General features: G+C 41.9%; 1 protein-coding gene across 2 annotated transcripts in view; it reads left to right on the top strand.

Moving 5' to 3' along the window:
* Window positions 1-15,104, top strand: part of COL4A3 (collagen type IV alpha 3 chain) — a 151,591-nt gene that overhangs the window by 88,828 nt on the left and 47,659 nt on the right. For both annotated transcript variants that reach the window (XM_021075272.2, XM_085001319.1), the window contains 8 exons: window positions 1,482-1,544; window positions 2,488-2,547; window positions 3,596-3,640; window positions 4,631-4,684; window positions 6,024-6,065; window positions 8,270-8,354; window positions 10,629-10,664; window positions 13,962-14,126. In XM_021075272.2, coding sequence (XP_020930931.2) covers window positions 1,482-1,544; window positions 2,488-2,547; window positions 3,596-3,640; window positions 4,631-4,684; window positions 6,024-6,065; window positions 8,270-8,354; window positions 10,629-10,664; window positions 13,962-14,126 — 550 coding nt within the window. The remainder of the gene's footprint in view (window positions 1-1,481; window positions 1,545-2,487; window positions 2,548-3,595; window positions 3,641-4,630; window positions 4,685-6,023; window positions 6,066-8,269; window positions 8,355-10,628; window positions 10,665-13,961; window positions 14,127-15,104) is intronic.

The following is a 15,104-nucleotide window of genomic DNA, read 5'->3' on the forward strand; positions in this document are numbered from 1 at the left end:
AGAAGGACCAGGAATGAAATTGAATCGAAAGCTCAAAATAAATGAATCACAATATAACATACCAATCCTGGAGGCTAGGTTGATCCTGAAATGTCTGGGAGAGGGAATGGGGAGTGATGGGAAAACTAACAATTTTTTTGTGGATTAACCAAGAGACATACATAAATCATCCTTCTCGTAAAACATACGTTTTGTTAAATCATTTTGATATTAGTGTTATTGAGATATAATTCACATGCTATAAAATTCACCTATTTAGTGTACCATTCAAAGGCTTTTAGCATATTCATAGAATTGTCTCCGACTAAATGCAATAAATGATAAAGGATATAAAGATTAAAAAAAGAAGAAGAAGAATTGTGTAAGTATCACCACATGCAATTTTAGAACATTTTCATTCCCCAAAAAGAAGCTCTTAGCCATCACTCTCTAATATAATTAATTTTAATGATAGAAATTATCAAAACAAAACTAAGAAGAGTTAAAACAAAACATGGTGAAGTTTTATATAAATAAAAGTAATAACTCTCATTGAAAATTGAAAAAAAAATTGATCTGAGGAGATAACTGAACTTTTCAGAGGTAAGCAACAAAAATAAAATTAATAAAGCCTAAAACTTCATTGGCCGAAAATTGACTGAAAACATCTTATCTTGACACAATCTTGATCTGGAAGATTTGATCTAGGGGAAAAATTGAGTTTGACAAATATGATTCCCTCAAGAGAAGACTCACATTGGGAAAAATACAATTTTTTTGAAATATTTTTTTGAAAATAATATTTTCAAACTATATGAAAAATATGAATAATATGCAAAACAGCCCCAATTAATGAATCAAATCCTCTTTATAATGTTTACTCCAAAAATAATTGATCCCAGTGAAAATAATTTCAGTATATTAAAGATGAAGGTAAAATATATTGGAAATGAAATTATCGTGCTTATAGAAAACCAATTCAGTAATTAAACTGGTTTAATGTCGTTTGAGCTAAAAGATACTTTCTTATTCTTTTTCTTTTTTATTTATTTTTTGCTTTTCAGGGCCACACCCACGGCACGTGGAAGTTCCCAGACTAGGGGTCAAATCCGAGCCTACCCTACAGCCACAGCAATGCAGGATCTGAGCCATGTCTGCAGCCTCCACCACAGGTCATGGCAACGCCAGATCGCTGACCCACTGAGCGAGCCCAGGGATCGAACCCGCATCCTCATGAATACTAGTCGGATTCATTTCCTCTTTGCCACGATGGGAACTCCAAAAAAGATACTTTCTCTTTTTAAAAAAGTTTGCTTATTTTTTCAGCGGGTTCATAGGTGTAAAATTATAAATGTGAAAAGTGATGTGCTTTGTTAACAGGAGGTGGTATGTAAGTAGTTTGAAAAGCCAGTTCATTGAACAGATAAGAGGATTTTTCAAAGTAGAGCCAGTGATATTGGATTTGATCTGTTTGTAATGACCTTGACTTGTTTTTGTGACAGGAGCTCAAGGGGGAGAAGGGAGAGCGTGGAGCTGCGGGCCGGTCAGGACCCCCTGGACCCTCGGTAGGTCACTTAGAACCGTCTTGTTCCTTTGAAACAATAAGCAGAAACTTAGAGCATATTTTGATGTATGATCTACCTTTAAATCTTTTTTTTTTTTTTTTTTTTTTTTTGTCTTTTTGCCTTTTCTAGGGCTGCTCCCGCAGCATATGGAGGTTCCCAGGCTAGGGGTGGAATCGGAGCTGTAGCTGCTGGCCTATGCCAGAGCCACAGCAATGTGGGATCCGAGCCACGTCTGCAACCTACACCACAGCTCACGGCAACGCCGGATCCTTAACCCGCTGAGCAAGGCCAAGGATCGAACCTGAGACCTCGTGGTTCCTAGTCGGATTCATTAACCACTGCGCCACGATGGGAACGCCCCTTTAAATCATAATATTAGCTAAAGCAGGACGGTCTTATGCCTCAGAGGTCATGAATACTAGAGCTGTTTTATGCCACTTCTAGCTGAAATCCTGGCACTGTTTCACATGCACCCAGTGTCACTCATCTTATGATTTATCTTCAGCATCTGGTTTTTTAGCATCTGTTTTGCTTTGTCTTTTTTTTAGGGCCTCACCTGTGGCATAAGGATGTTCCCAGGCTAGGGGTTGAATCGGAGCTCTAGCTGCCGGCCACAGCCACGGCCACGGCCACAGCCACAGCCACAGTAACTCGGGATCCAAGCCATGTCTATGACCTATACCACAGCTCATGGCAACGCCAGATCCCTAACCCACTTCAAGGCCAGGGATCGAACCTGCAACCTCATGGATACTAGTGGGGTCTGTTAACCGCTGAGCTATATGGGAATTCCTAGCATCTGTTTTTAAATTAATATTTGTAAACAAGATTTCCTCTTAGCCCATCATTTCAAAATTTTTAGCTGAAGTGAAAATTTAATAAAAATCAATATAAGTCAAAAATCAATAACTTATAAAACTTGACCTCACTCTCCTTAAAACAGGGGCCACCTGGAGAATCGTATGGATCTGAAAAAGGTGTTCCTGGAGAACCAGGTCCGCAGGTAAGTTTGGAAATTCAAGGTCACGAGCAGCCTAAACTAGTCAGTAGTAGGTACTCTTTAGGTGATACGTATAAGATGCTTAACTCAAACTAGTTTAGGTTTTTTTTTTTAATTCTTTAAAAATTTGGGCGGTGGAATTTGCTTGGTCAAGTACCTGAGAAGTTCAAGACTAAAACAGGCTTCAAGAACTTCAGAGCCTGAAATGATGCGAGCAGGTCTCTGTCCATTTCACTTCTGTTCCTCTCTGCGTATCAGTCTCATTCTCTTCTTTGTCAAATCACCTTCATCTGGGGCAAGGGTGATGGAGAGAAAGAGGAGAATGTAGAAGCATCAGGGGCTCACTCTCCCACCCAACTCTATTTTGCAAAGGTTCAAACATATATAGAGTTAAAAAACTCTAAGAACAGTATATTTTTTTCTCAGAAAAAACTCAACTAGTACGATTTTTAATTTTATCACAGAAGGTACATACATGTACATTGTTTTAAAAGGCTAAGAAATATATATTTTTGCTAAGAAAAAATATTAACCAAATATAATTTTTGATTTTATCACAGAGGGTACATACCATCATAGCTAATCCTAAAGCCCTGTCTGTTTGAATGCTGCCAAGCACCTTTCATACATATATTTAAATGTAAGCAAATCTGGGGTTCCGGAAGTTGCCAACATATTAAATAAATTGGCTGTGATCACCTCCCTCTTTCTGAGTTTTCCTGTTCATGTCTCTGCTCAGTGTTTCCTTGATTTTTCTTTCCAAGCTTGGATGCTCAATGTTAACTCTAGATCAAGCTTAGCTCTTAATTTCCTCTCCTCCTTCCATTGACCCTCCCTCATTTCCCGTTCCGACTGGCTTCTTCCTTCCCTGGCAAGAGAAGGTCATCCCTTGTTCTCTGCTGAATAGTTTTTCCTTCTCGTACCTCAGGGGAACTTCAGTCAGGCTTTCTTGCCTGATGTCAAGAGAGGATCATATCATTGTAGTTTGCCATGTCTATTAAAATGATCCAGATTTTTTAAGTGATGTGTTTTTGTTTTGCTCTTGTTTTAGGGAAAGCCTGGGAAAGATGGTGCCCCTGGTTTCCCTGGCACTGAGGTAAAGATGTGACTTGGCCCATGGATGTGGTGAAAGTGTTGGTTCTACTAGATGGAGAAGGGTTTTTGAGAGTTGCTAAGCAGTTTTCAGCTAAGAAAAAGCATATCGTATTTAAAAATTCCTTTTGAGAATCATAGTGGTACGCCCTCACTGTGGAGAGACATCATCTGAGCACTTTTTTTAAAAAAAGGAAATTTCGGAGTTCCCGTCGTGGCGCAGTGGTTAACGAATCCGACTAGGAACCATGAGGTTGCGGGTTCGGTCCCTGCCCTCGCTCAGTGGGTTAACGATCCGGCGTTGCCGTGAGCTGTGGTGTAGGTTGCAGACACGGCTCGGATCCTGCATTGCTGTGGCTCTGGCGTAGGCCAGCAGCTACAGCTCCGATCGACCCCTAGCCTGGGAACCTCCATATGCCAGGGGAGCGGCCCAAGAAATAGCAAAAAGACAAAAAAAAAAAAAAAAAAAAAAAAAAAAAAAGGAAATTTAAAACCTACTGCTTCCTGCAAAAGAAATTGATTATCTGTGTGTCTTTTTTTTTTTTTTTTTTTTTTTGTCTTTTTGTCTTTTGTCTTTTTTGTTGTTGTTGTTGTTGCTATTTCTTGGGCCGCTCCTGCGGCATATGGAGGTTCCCAGGCCAGGGGTTGAATCGGAGCTGTAGCCACCAGCCTACACCAGAGCCACAGCAACGCGGGATCCGAGCCGTGTCTGCAACCCACACCACAGCTCACAGCAACGCCGGATCCTTAACCCACTGAGCAAGGGCAGGGACCGAACCCGCGACCTCATGGTTCCTCGTCGGATTCGTTAACCACTGCGCCATGACGGGAACTCCATCTGTGTGTCTTTTGACCCCACTCTCTTTGCTCCTTTCCTTTTTGGCCATGCCCATGGCATGCGGAAGTTCCTGGACCAGGGATCAAACCTGCGCCACAGCAGTGACAAAGTCGGATCCTTAACCCGCTGAGCCACCATCTTTGCTCTTTTCTTTAGGGAGCCAAAGGCAGCAGGGGCTTCCCTGGGTTAACGGGTGAAGATGGCATTAAGGTAATTCCCTTCCTAACATCTATTGTCAGCTTTTTTTCACTGGTTGGGTTTGGCCACCCTTTCCCCACCACATCCTGAAACCAGGTACAAGGAATTGCAATCAGAGTTTACTAAAATCCTTTTGCACATTATCATTCTAAGAGAAGTAAGTCAGACCGAGAAAGACACATCTCACATGAGATCACTAATATGTGGAATCTAATTTAAAAATGATACAAAAGAAGTTACAAAACAGAAACAAACTCAAAGATTGCAAAACTGAATTTATGATTACTAAAAGGGAAACGCTGCAAGGAGGGATAAATGGGGAGGTTGGAAATGCAATATACACCCTACTGTATATGAAATGGATGAGCAACAAGGACCTACTCTAGAGCATGGGGGAGTCTACTCAGTACTATGTAATAACCTATGTGGGAAAAGAATCTGAAAAGGAATGGGTATATGTGTATGTATAACTGATTTACTTTGCTATACGCCTGGAACTAACACAACTTTTTAAGTCAGTAATACTCCAATAAAAGTTATTTTTTAAAAAAAGAAGAAGAAGAAATGAGAAATGTGGCAATTTTATTTAAGCACTCAAAGGGCATCTTGTGGGAATGATATCACACTTGTTTTGTGTGGTACAAGCTGGCTGATTTGGAACTAGTGAGATTTCAGCTCTCCAGAGGGTGGGAGTTGGAAAAAGCCTGGGATTGTAGGGAGTTTCAGGTCATCGGAGGTCAAGATAGGTTGGACCCCAGGAGTCTCAACCTGGCTCACAGTGTACTGAAAAGCCATCATGAGTTAACCGTGAACTGTATTCCCCATCATTTTTTTCTGACAACACATTACAGACACTTTCACGTAATTTGCATATGTAGGTATATGTGCAGATTGAAGATTTTCACCCTATAATAAAAGCACTTCCAGTAGAATTCTGAAATGATCTCAAGTAGGTAAGAAAGGAAGTTGACTACAGTTGGGACACAGGGAATTTCCTACAACCCACAGCCTAGTTCTCCTGTGCCTCCAATCTGGGTGATTGCCATCTTGGGCAATGGCATGCATATCCTTTGAAGGGAGTGATGCAGAAGGAACGTGGAGAACCACTAAAACAACAGCCACTTCTTGCTATCTTATCTTGTCGATAGGATTCTTGACTCTGATATGGCCTTCCAGGAAGATAACCAAAAATCAATGTCCCTTTCATGTTAACGTGGTTTATACATTACATAGCAGTCACCTCACATTTAGCATGGATTTGTCTAACTGTGCATTTTGCTTTTTAAGTATACCTGATAGGTAAATGCTTTTGATAAATGCACTCATAATTTGTTGCTGTTTTTCAACATAGGGACAGAAAGGAGACATTGGCCCTCCAGGATTTCGTGGTCCAGTAAGTGTAATTAAAGACAATATTAATGTTATGTTTGACCAAGTCTTTCAAAGTATTGAGGTAATTTTGAATCAGTGTCTCTTATTAACCATTATGATAGGGATTATAGTCTTTACCTTTTTATGAAACTAGGGCACAAAAGATAGCTATTGTCATCATTATTTGTCCATTTGACAATGGATAAATATTTTTGCTTGGTCCCTGGAACGCACTGGCAGTGCTCATCCTGGGCTGTAGAGAAGAAAACCTTTGACCAATCAGGCCTGGCCCAAGGTAATCCTGTGCCCTTGAGTCGACTAGAAGGGCATTGGTAGAGGTCAACGGGGCACCTGCTCCAGCTGGCAACCTTATGACAGCCTTGCACTTTGAGGCTGCAGAAGCTCAGCCATGGGTTTAATGCAAGGCCAGCAAAAGCCAATAACCCCAGCCCAAGCTCCATCATAGCAGTCTCCCCTGCCCAGCAGGGACATGGATTTGATGTCTGTCAGCTCCTGACCACAGGAGGACCACATTCTATGTAGTGACTCTGCAGGGTAAGGAGATGTGTGAAAAAGACCCAGGTTCTGGGTTCTGGTATCTTCCTCTCCTGCCTCAAAAGACAGCAGTTCTCACATTCAGTGTGCTGAGCAGAGCTGATACTTAATGATTGTGCAGGTGACAAAAAGGTCCATGGGAGTTGCTGAGGGAGTGTGTGTGTGTGTCCTCTTACAAATGCACCCCTGAGGCTAAGTAATTAAACTCAGTAACTGGAGGGGGGGGTCCCAGAAAACAACATCTTTACACTACGAGCAAGTAGTTCAGATGACAGGTAAGTCCAAAATACTTTTAAGGGGTTGCTGAGAAGATGAAAGAGTCTATTTTGTGAAAGTACTTAGCCAACACCTGGCAGGTACACACATGTCATTATGGATTTTATGATGGAGGAGATTATTATATTATAATGATGACGATGGATTCTTTTTGCGATTTTATATATATTGCTTAACCCCAAAGCTCTTGTTACCTATTCTTTAAACAAGTCTAGAAAGTAATTGGCCCCATGCTACATATGAAAACACAAAGTTCTTTAAAAACTTTCATTATTTCTGTCTTCTTTCCTCTTCAAGATAAATGTGCTGAATTATAAATGATCTTTATATAATATATATAATATAAATATATATAAAAATATATTTCCTATCTGCTCTTTTAAAAGATTCCTAGCATTCCTCGCTCACTGTGTGTTTTCTTATGCTCAGTTCCACATAACTCTGCAGCTCCTACTAACTTCAGAAGTTCTCCTTTAGAAGTAGATAGTTAAGGAGACCAGCAGTAGGTCCACTGATCACATCAGAAGTATTGGTCCTGGAGTTCCCGTCGTGGTGCAGTGGTTAACGAATCTGACTAGGAACCATGAGGTTGCGGGTTCGGTCCCTGCCCTTGCTCAGTGGGTTAAGGATCCGGCGTTGCCGTGAGCTGTGGTGTAGATTGCAGACACGGCTCGGATCCCGCGTTGCTGTGGCTCTGGTGTAGGCCGGTGGCTACAGCTCCGATTCAACCCCTAGCCTGGGAACCTCCATATGCCGCGGGAGCGGCCCAACAAATAGCAACAACAACAACAACAACAACAACAACAACAACAACAACAAATTAAAAAAAAAAAAAAAGAAGTATTGGTCCTGGTCCTTGATGACTGCAGGTCAATGGTGTCTTAAAATTTAAAGAAACAATCAATGAAGTATTTTTGATGTATAGGTCCCAACATACTTTGAAATACATTTAGTCCACAGGACAAGCATTTTTGAAAATTGACATTGAACAGAAAAAAAAAAAAATCAGAGTTGGTCATATGTTGCAATAAGTCACTACGTTGTGGAACTAATTTCTGAATACATAATTCACACATATGTAAATATGGGTATATGTAGATGTATTTTTAAATGTGAATGTGTGGTTTGGACCACGTCATAAAATGCATTTCTAATTAAAAGCCCCTGAGATATATGATATTATGATACCAGATCAACTTTTATTTTTAAATTTATCCACCCAGTATACCAAACTACCTTATCCTTCTAGCAGATAAACCAATGAATTCGGGAAAATAAGGAAAGTATCATTTTAGCCAAAAGAAAAAGAAAAAAAAAAAAAAGGAGAAATTGAAGTAACCGCATTTGTCCATAAGTAGTGATCTTTTTTCTTTATTAATTTCTTTTTCTTTTAAGACAGAATATTATGATGCATACCAGGAAAAGGGAGATGAAGGAATTCCAGGCCCACCTGGGCCCAAAGGAGCCCGTGGTCCACAGGGTAAGAATAAATTTCTTTCGAAAGCATTTGCTGATCTTCCCATGTCTCTCTTTCAAGGCAAAGTCAAGTGTATAGCATGTGTTCATAGACCTGGAATTCGCAGGCTCAGAGGGGAGGTCTCCTAGCTTTCATAGGTGGTGGAATTTTTCATCTTTCCCAATTTTCATATTCCATTTTATTCTTTTTCATTTTATTGCTTTTTCAGGGCCTCACGTACATGCAGCAAATGGAAGTTCCAAGGATAAGGGTTGAATCAGAGCTACAGCTGCCAGCCGATGCTACAGCCACAACAGTACCAGATCCGAGCCAAGTCTGTGACCTACACTACAGTTCATGGCAATGTGGGATCCTTAACCCGCTGAGCAAGGCCAGGGATTGAACTCACATCCTCATGGATACTAGTCAGGTTTGTTACTGCTGAGCCACAACAGGAACTCTGCTTTTCAAATTTTCATAAGAAAATTCCATAGGTAGAATACCATGAAAGCTATCCGAGTTAATGTGAGGAAAGCATGAAGTTAAATCTGGTAAGAAGACACTAACAGGGCAGGAGGAGGGAGAGTATGAAACCAGGAATCTCGGGAGTTCCTACTGTGACTGCGGAAACGAATCCAACTAGTAACCATGAGATTGCAGGTTTGATCCCTGGCCTCGCTCAGTGGGTTAAGGATCTCGCGTGGTGTAGGTTGCAGTTGTGGCTCAGATCTGGCTCAGATCTGATGTCACCGTGGCTGTGGTGTAGGCTGGCAGCTGTGGCACCAATTCAACCCCTAGCCTGGGAACTTCCATATGCCACACAAGTGGTCCTAAAAAGAAGAAAGAAGGAAGGAAGGAAGGAAGGAAGGAAGGAAGGAAGGAAGGAAGGAAGGAAGGAAGGAAGAAAAGGAACCAGCAATCTCAATGGAACTACAAAAGGGTAAATGGAGACCCCGCAAAGCTCTAATTTGAGCAAATCTGCACAAAAAATGACAAGAAGGAACTGAAGCCCTGGTTCCTGGCTCCTGGCCTTAAGATTTAAAGTCATAGTAATTTATATTTGATTCTTTTTGATAGATTTAAAAGATCTTGGCCAATAGCTCTTATCTCTTACTGCACATTAAAATCCCCAGGAACTTCTAAATAAGAACCATGTCCAGGTCCCATCTCTGTGATTCTGATTTATTGTCCAGTGGGAGGCCATGGAAAAAAAGCTCCCCAGATTAATTCTACTGAGCAGCAGGACTGAGAACCCCTGATCTAGGCAAATTATTGATATAAATAAGATTTCAAAGGATAATTTCACTTTTAAAATTTCCCAGCATATTTAAACAAATGGACGCATAAGTATTAGATACAGATTTTTTTAAATCTGGTATGCTCACCTTGGAGTTCCCACATGGTACAGTGGGTTAGGAATCCAACTGCAGTGGCTCAGGTCGCTGTGGAGGCACAGGTTCTATGCCAGGCCTGGCACAGTGAGTTAAAAGATCTGGCATTGCCACAACTGTGGCACAGGCAACAGCTGTGGCTCGGATTCAATCCCTGGCCCGGGAGCTTTCATATGCCATGAGTTCTGCCATAAACAAACAAACAAAAGTCTGATATGCTCACCTTGAATCCCTCAAAAGCATCAAAGAATTAGAACCCTACACAGTGCTACAGCTGGAAGCCACCTGAGATAGAACCAGGCCACACTCCAGATCTGTGACAATTCCAGCTCTTTGATTTTTCTGTCATTTAAATCATCCCAGCAAAGTGCCAGACACAGAGCAGGCTCTGAGTAAGGGTCTGCTAAATCATTTGAAGATAATGAAATAGCAGGATTTACTTTTTTTTTTTTTTTTTTTTTTTTTGCTTTTTAGGGCTGCGCCCATGTTACTTTTTTAAAAATTGAACTACAGTGAATGCACAATATTACACTGGTTTGGCTGTAAAACATAGTAATTCAATATTTTTATATGTTATGCTCCACATAAAGTTTTTACAGAGTAATGGCTGTATTTTCCTGTGCTGTACAATATACCCTGTTGCTTATCTATTTTATACATTCATATCTTTTAATCCCACACCTCTCTTTCCCTCCTCTCCCCTGCTTTGGAGTGTTAGACATCTAAGCTTAGTTTCTTCTTTGCATTTGGTCTAAATGAATAAACTTTTCTCATATTTACCTATGTGAGCGTGGAGAAAAAGTCTGAAAAATATTATTAATTATTATATTGTCATTCAAGATTTCAGTAATGGGGGAGGGGCCATCTATACCTTAGTAAGCATTTAATTACTATTATGTATTCACAGGTCCCAGCGGTCCCCCTGGAGTTCCTGGAAGCCCTGGTATGTACATGTCTTTCATGGTACCAATACAAATGCTTTTTTTTCCTTTTTTTCAGGGCCGCACCTGCCCTAGTTCCCGAGCTAAGGGTCGAATGGGAGCTGTAGCTACTTGCCTACGCCACAGCCACAGCAGTGCTGGGATCTGAGCCACATCTGTGACCTATGCTGCAGCTTGTAGCAACACCAGATCCTTAACCCACTGAGTGAGGCCAGGAATCAAACCTGCATCGTCATGGATACAATGTCGGGTTCTCAACCCACTCAGCCACATTGAGAACTCCACGAATGGTTATTAAAAGAAAACATACTGCTCTCTAGAGAGTCTGCATAATTTACATAAGACAAATGTTTCATTCATCGATATAAAAGTGTTTCCAACTTCCTAATTCTTAACTTTGTGACCTGCAGGGGGAAAAGGTGCTGAAACTGACATAAGATGATATAGAAATGCTCTTTTTGACTTCTCGGTAGTTTTAACTAAGTGTAAGACATAAACTTTGGTGTGTAAACAAAAGGCTTAAAACTCAGAAGAGGAGCAGAGATAGAAAAACCATAATTTTATGGCAATTTGGTTGGTTAAAATGATAGTTTTTTCTCTCTTTCTTTCTTTCTTTCTTTCTTTTCTTCCTTCTTTCTTTCTTTCTTTCCTCCTTTCTTTCTTTCTTTCCTTCTTTCTTTTGTTTTGTTTTTTGTTATTGTTTTTTGGCTGCAGCATGCATAGCTTAGTATAGGATCTCAGTTCCCAGACCAGGGATTGAACTTTGGCCTCAGCAGTGAAAGCTCCTAACCACCAGGCCACCAGGGAACTTCCAAAAATGATGGCTTTCCTGATATATCACAAATTGCCTAAGAATACACAGATTACAGGTTTTTGTGGGTTGTTTTTTTTTTTTTTTTTTTGTCTTTTGTCTTTTCTATGGCTGCACCCTTGGCATATGGAGGTTCCCAGGCCTACACCACAGCCACAGCAACGTCAGATCTGAGCCGCGTCTGCGACCCACACCACAGCTCACGGCAACGCCAGATCCTTAACCCACTGAGCGAGGCCAGGGATCGAACCTGCAACCTCATGGTTCCTAGTCAGATTCGTTAACCACTGAGCCACGACAGGAACTCCAGATTACAATTTTTATGTAAAGTTTAAATTTTACGGTACATCGTTTGTGGTACATAAACTATCCTGTGAAGTGTGAAAATATCCTCGCATCATTGGAGTGGTTGCCTCTTGAGAAAGAAGGTTGAGAGTGGTTAATTAAAGATTAACCCCCATGACCTCAGTTATAACTAATTCTGTAAGGTGTCATTTTGTAAAGGAAAAAAAAACTAAGGGCAAAATAACAAAGACTTGGTAAGCCTTGCCATCGATTACATCTTTCTCTGTACTATGCCGCATACTTAAACGATTGCATATTTTTGAAAACAAACTAAAATTAAGCAGATTGTAGAACTATATGTAGATTACAATCCTATTATAAAAGAAAAAGTTAAATGGATAAATATTATGCGTACCTGCATATGCATGGGAAAATATATGCCAAACTCTTAATAGCAGGTATCTCTTGAAGTTGAAAGAGTGCAGGAGGAGATTTTAGAAGTCTGTTCAAAGATTAAGAAAGACTTGGGAGTTCCTGTTGAGGCACAGCGGAAATGAATCTGGCTAGTATCCATGAGGACACAGGTTCGATCCCTGGCTTCGTTCAGTGGGTCAGAAATCTGGCATTGCCATGAGCTCAGATCCTGCATTGCTCTCACTGTGGTGTAGGCTGGCAGCTGCAGCTCTAATTTACCCCTAGCCTGGGAACTTTCATGTGCTGCCAGTGCCGCCCTAAAAAAAAAAAAAAAAAAAAAAAAAGTGTAAGAAAAACTTCCTTTCAAGTAATGAACTAGCTGGTTGAAAAAGCCAGCAAATGAAAAATTACAAAGCTTTAAAACAGATGTCAGTCAGAAGGATTTTTAGCCTTTATTCCAAAATCCTTAGGCTCAATAATCAGAAATAATCAGATATGACCCCCGCTGGTTTCTCAGTCCTGGTGATATCTCTCCTAACACTTAAGGCAAAGATTTTTAACATCAAGGCAGAAATTCGAGACCACCTGCCCTCTCACAGCTTCATCATTTTAGGAGGGACTGATGCAGAGGGTTTTGTACCACCTGGCACATCTTCTCTCCCAGCTGGTGGCAGCCTCCCAACACACCCTTTGATGTAACCAAGGGAATCAGCAGGAACACAGCCCAATGGTTATTTTCTCTCTTTCTTATTTGAAACATTGAAAGATAGGCATTTTCTAGTCTCTAATTTAAAAATTACAGCAGGTTAAGAACCAACTAGTATCCATGAGGATGCAGGTTCAATCCCTGGCCTCGCTCAGGGGGTTAAAGAATCCAGCTTTGTCACAGACATGGCTGGGTTCTGGCATTGCTGTGCCTGTAGCATTGATTCGACCCCAGCTCAGGAACTTCCATATGCCATGGGTGTAGCCCTGAAAAGAAAAAAAAAATTACAAAAGAGGAGTTCCCACTGTGGCTCCATTGGTTAAGGACCCAGCATCTCTGTGAGGATGTGGATTCAGTCTCTGGCTTTGCTCAGTGGCTTAAGGATCTGGTGTTGCTGCAAGCTGCAGCATAGGTCACAGGTATGACTCAGATCTCGTGTTGCCATGGCTGTGGCGTAGGTCAGCAGCTGCAGTTCTGATTTGATTCCTAGCCTGGGCACTTCCATAGGCTGCAGATATGGCTGTAAAAAAGAAAAAAAATTACAAGATATCATAAATTGGAGTTCCCATTGTGGCTCAGTGGTTAACAAACCCAACTAGGATCCACGAGGGTGAGGGTTCGATCCCTGGCCTTGCTCAGTGGGTTAAGGATCCAGCATTGCCATCAGCTGTGGTGTAGTCTGGTGGTTGCAGCTCTGATTTGACCCCTAGCCTGGGAACCTCCACATGCCATGGGTGTGGGGCTAAGAAGACAAAAGACAAAAAAAAAATCATATATTGAAGAATTTCTCCTGAAGATCATTTGAATCAAGAGACTGCAGTATATCCCAACCTCTGTTTCTGTCTCTTGTAATAAATTACATAAAGTACCTTGTGGGAATGGAACATTCTGAGTTCTTCTGTATTGTGATAGCTTAACAAGGCCATGAAGGAAGGAAGGAAGATAATTCACTTGTGTTTTATATGCTTTATATTTTTTTCATTGTACAACTTTTATAAGAATGCATCACTCTTTGCAATTGAAAAAGAAATGTGTATTAATCAAGACACATTTCCAACACAATAAATGATTATTTTCTTCAAGGATCATCCAGGCCTGGCCTCCAAGGAGCCCCTGGAGCACCAGGCATCAAAGGAAGAAAAGGGGAGCAAGGACCCCCAGGGAAGAACGCAGTCGGGCCTCCGGGATCCCCCGGCTGTCCTGGTTCCCCAGGCCATATAGGGTTGCCGGGACCTCCAGGACCACCAGGTAAGGCTGTCTAATGGGGCCCCTTTTGAGGTGTGCCAGTCAGGGGCAATGAACTTGACATGCAGCTCGGCCATCAGTGTGGACCTTAGGGCTTCTCTTCCACTGATGTTCCATCTTATTAGCTTTCTGTGAAAGTAGCTGTGGTGGAATGACTGTGTTGCAAGCACTGCACAGTGTTAGCCTGAGTTCCCGCAGAGGGCAGAGCAGGAGGCTGGGACAAGGGGGGTGAAGCCGGGAAGGAGTGACTGTTGTCAAGTTGGCCTAGGCCAAGTGCAACAGCTCCTTCTGTCTCTGGAGACTGACTTCTAAGAAGCTGTGTCACTTTGTCTCAGGATAATTTGTCCCAGGGGACAAAGAGGCAAGAATCTCTCCACTGGCTCTTATTTCTTGTGGGACAAAGTTGTGTCCCACAGGACGGGACTCCACAGCCCCCACTGTACACACACACTTCCAGGCTGTGTTTGCACAGCTCCCGAGGCATCCCATGCCGCAACAGGGGCAGGGAAGCCCCAAGGCTGGAGGTTAGAGGTTTGTAGTATGGACCGAGGCTAGATGCTGCCAGGTTAATGCGTCAGAAACCACAGAGCGCCAGCTCCAAGGTTTGAAGTGTACCTGGAGGTTCTGATGAAGTTATCTACACTGTCAGGAAAACATAAGGTAGGAGTTTCCGCTGGGATACGGCAGGCTAGGGAGTTTCCCTTGTGGTGCAATGGAAACGAACGCGACTGATACCCATGAGGATTCAGGTTCGATCTCTGGTCTCCCTCAGTGGGCTGAGGATCTGGCGTTGCCTTGAGCTGTGGTGTAGGTCGCAGACATGGCTTGGGTTCTGAGTTGCTGTGGCTATGGTGTAGGCCAGCAGCTGTGGCTATGATTCGACCCCTGGCCTGGGAACTTCCATATGCCAAGGGTGTGACCCTAAAAAGCAAAAAAAAGAAAAAAGGAAAAAAGTGATGCAGCATGTTAAAGATCCAGCAT

Source organism: Sus scrofa, chromosome 15 (assembly GCF_054392235.1).
Source record: "Sus scrofa isolate SSC_HxYL_T2T_F1_AM1 chromosome 15, Sscrofa_HxYL_maternal_Yorkshire_Landrace_v2.0, whole genome shotgun sequence".
Taxonomy (NCBI): Eukaryota; Metazoa; Chordata; class Mammalia; order Artiodactyla; family Suidae; genus Sus; species Sus scrofa.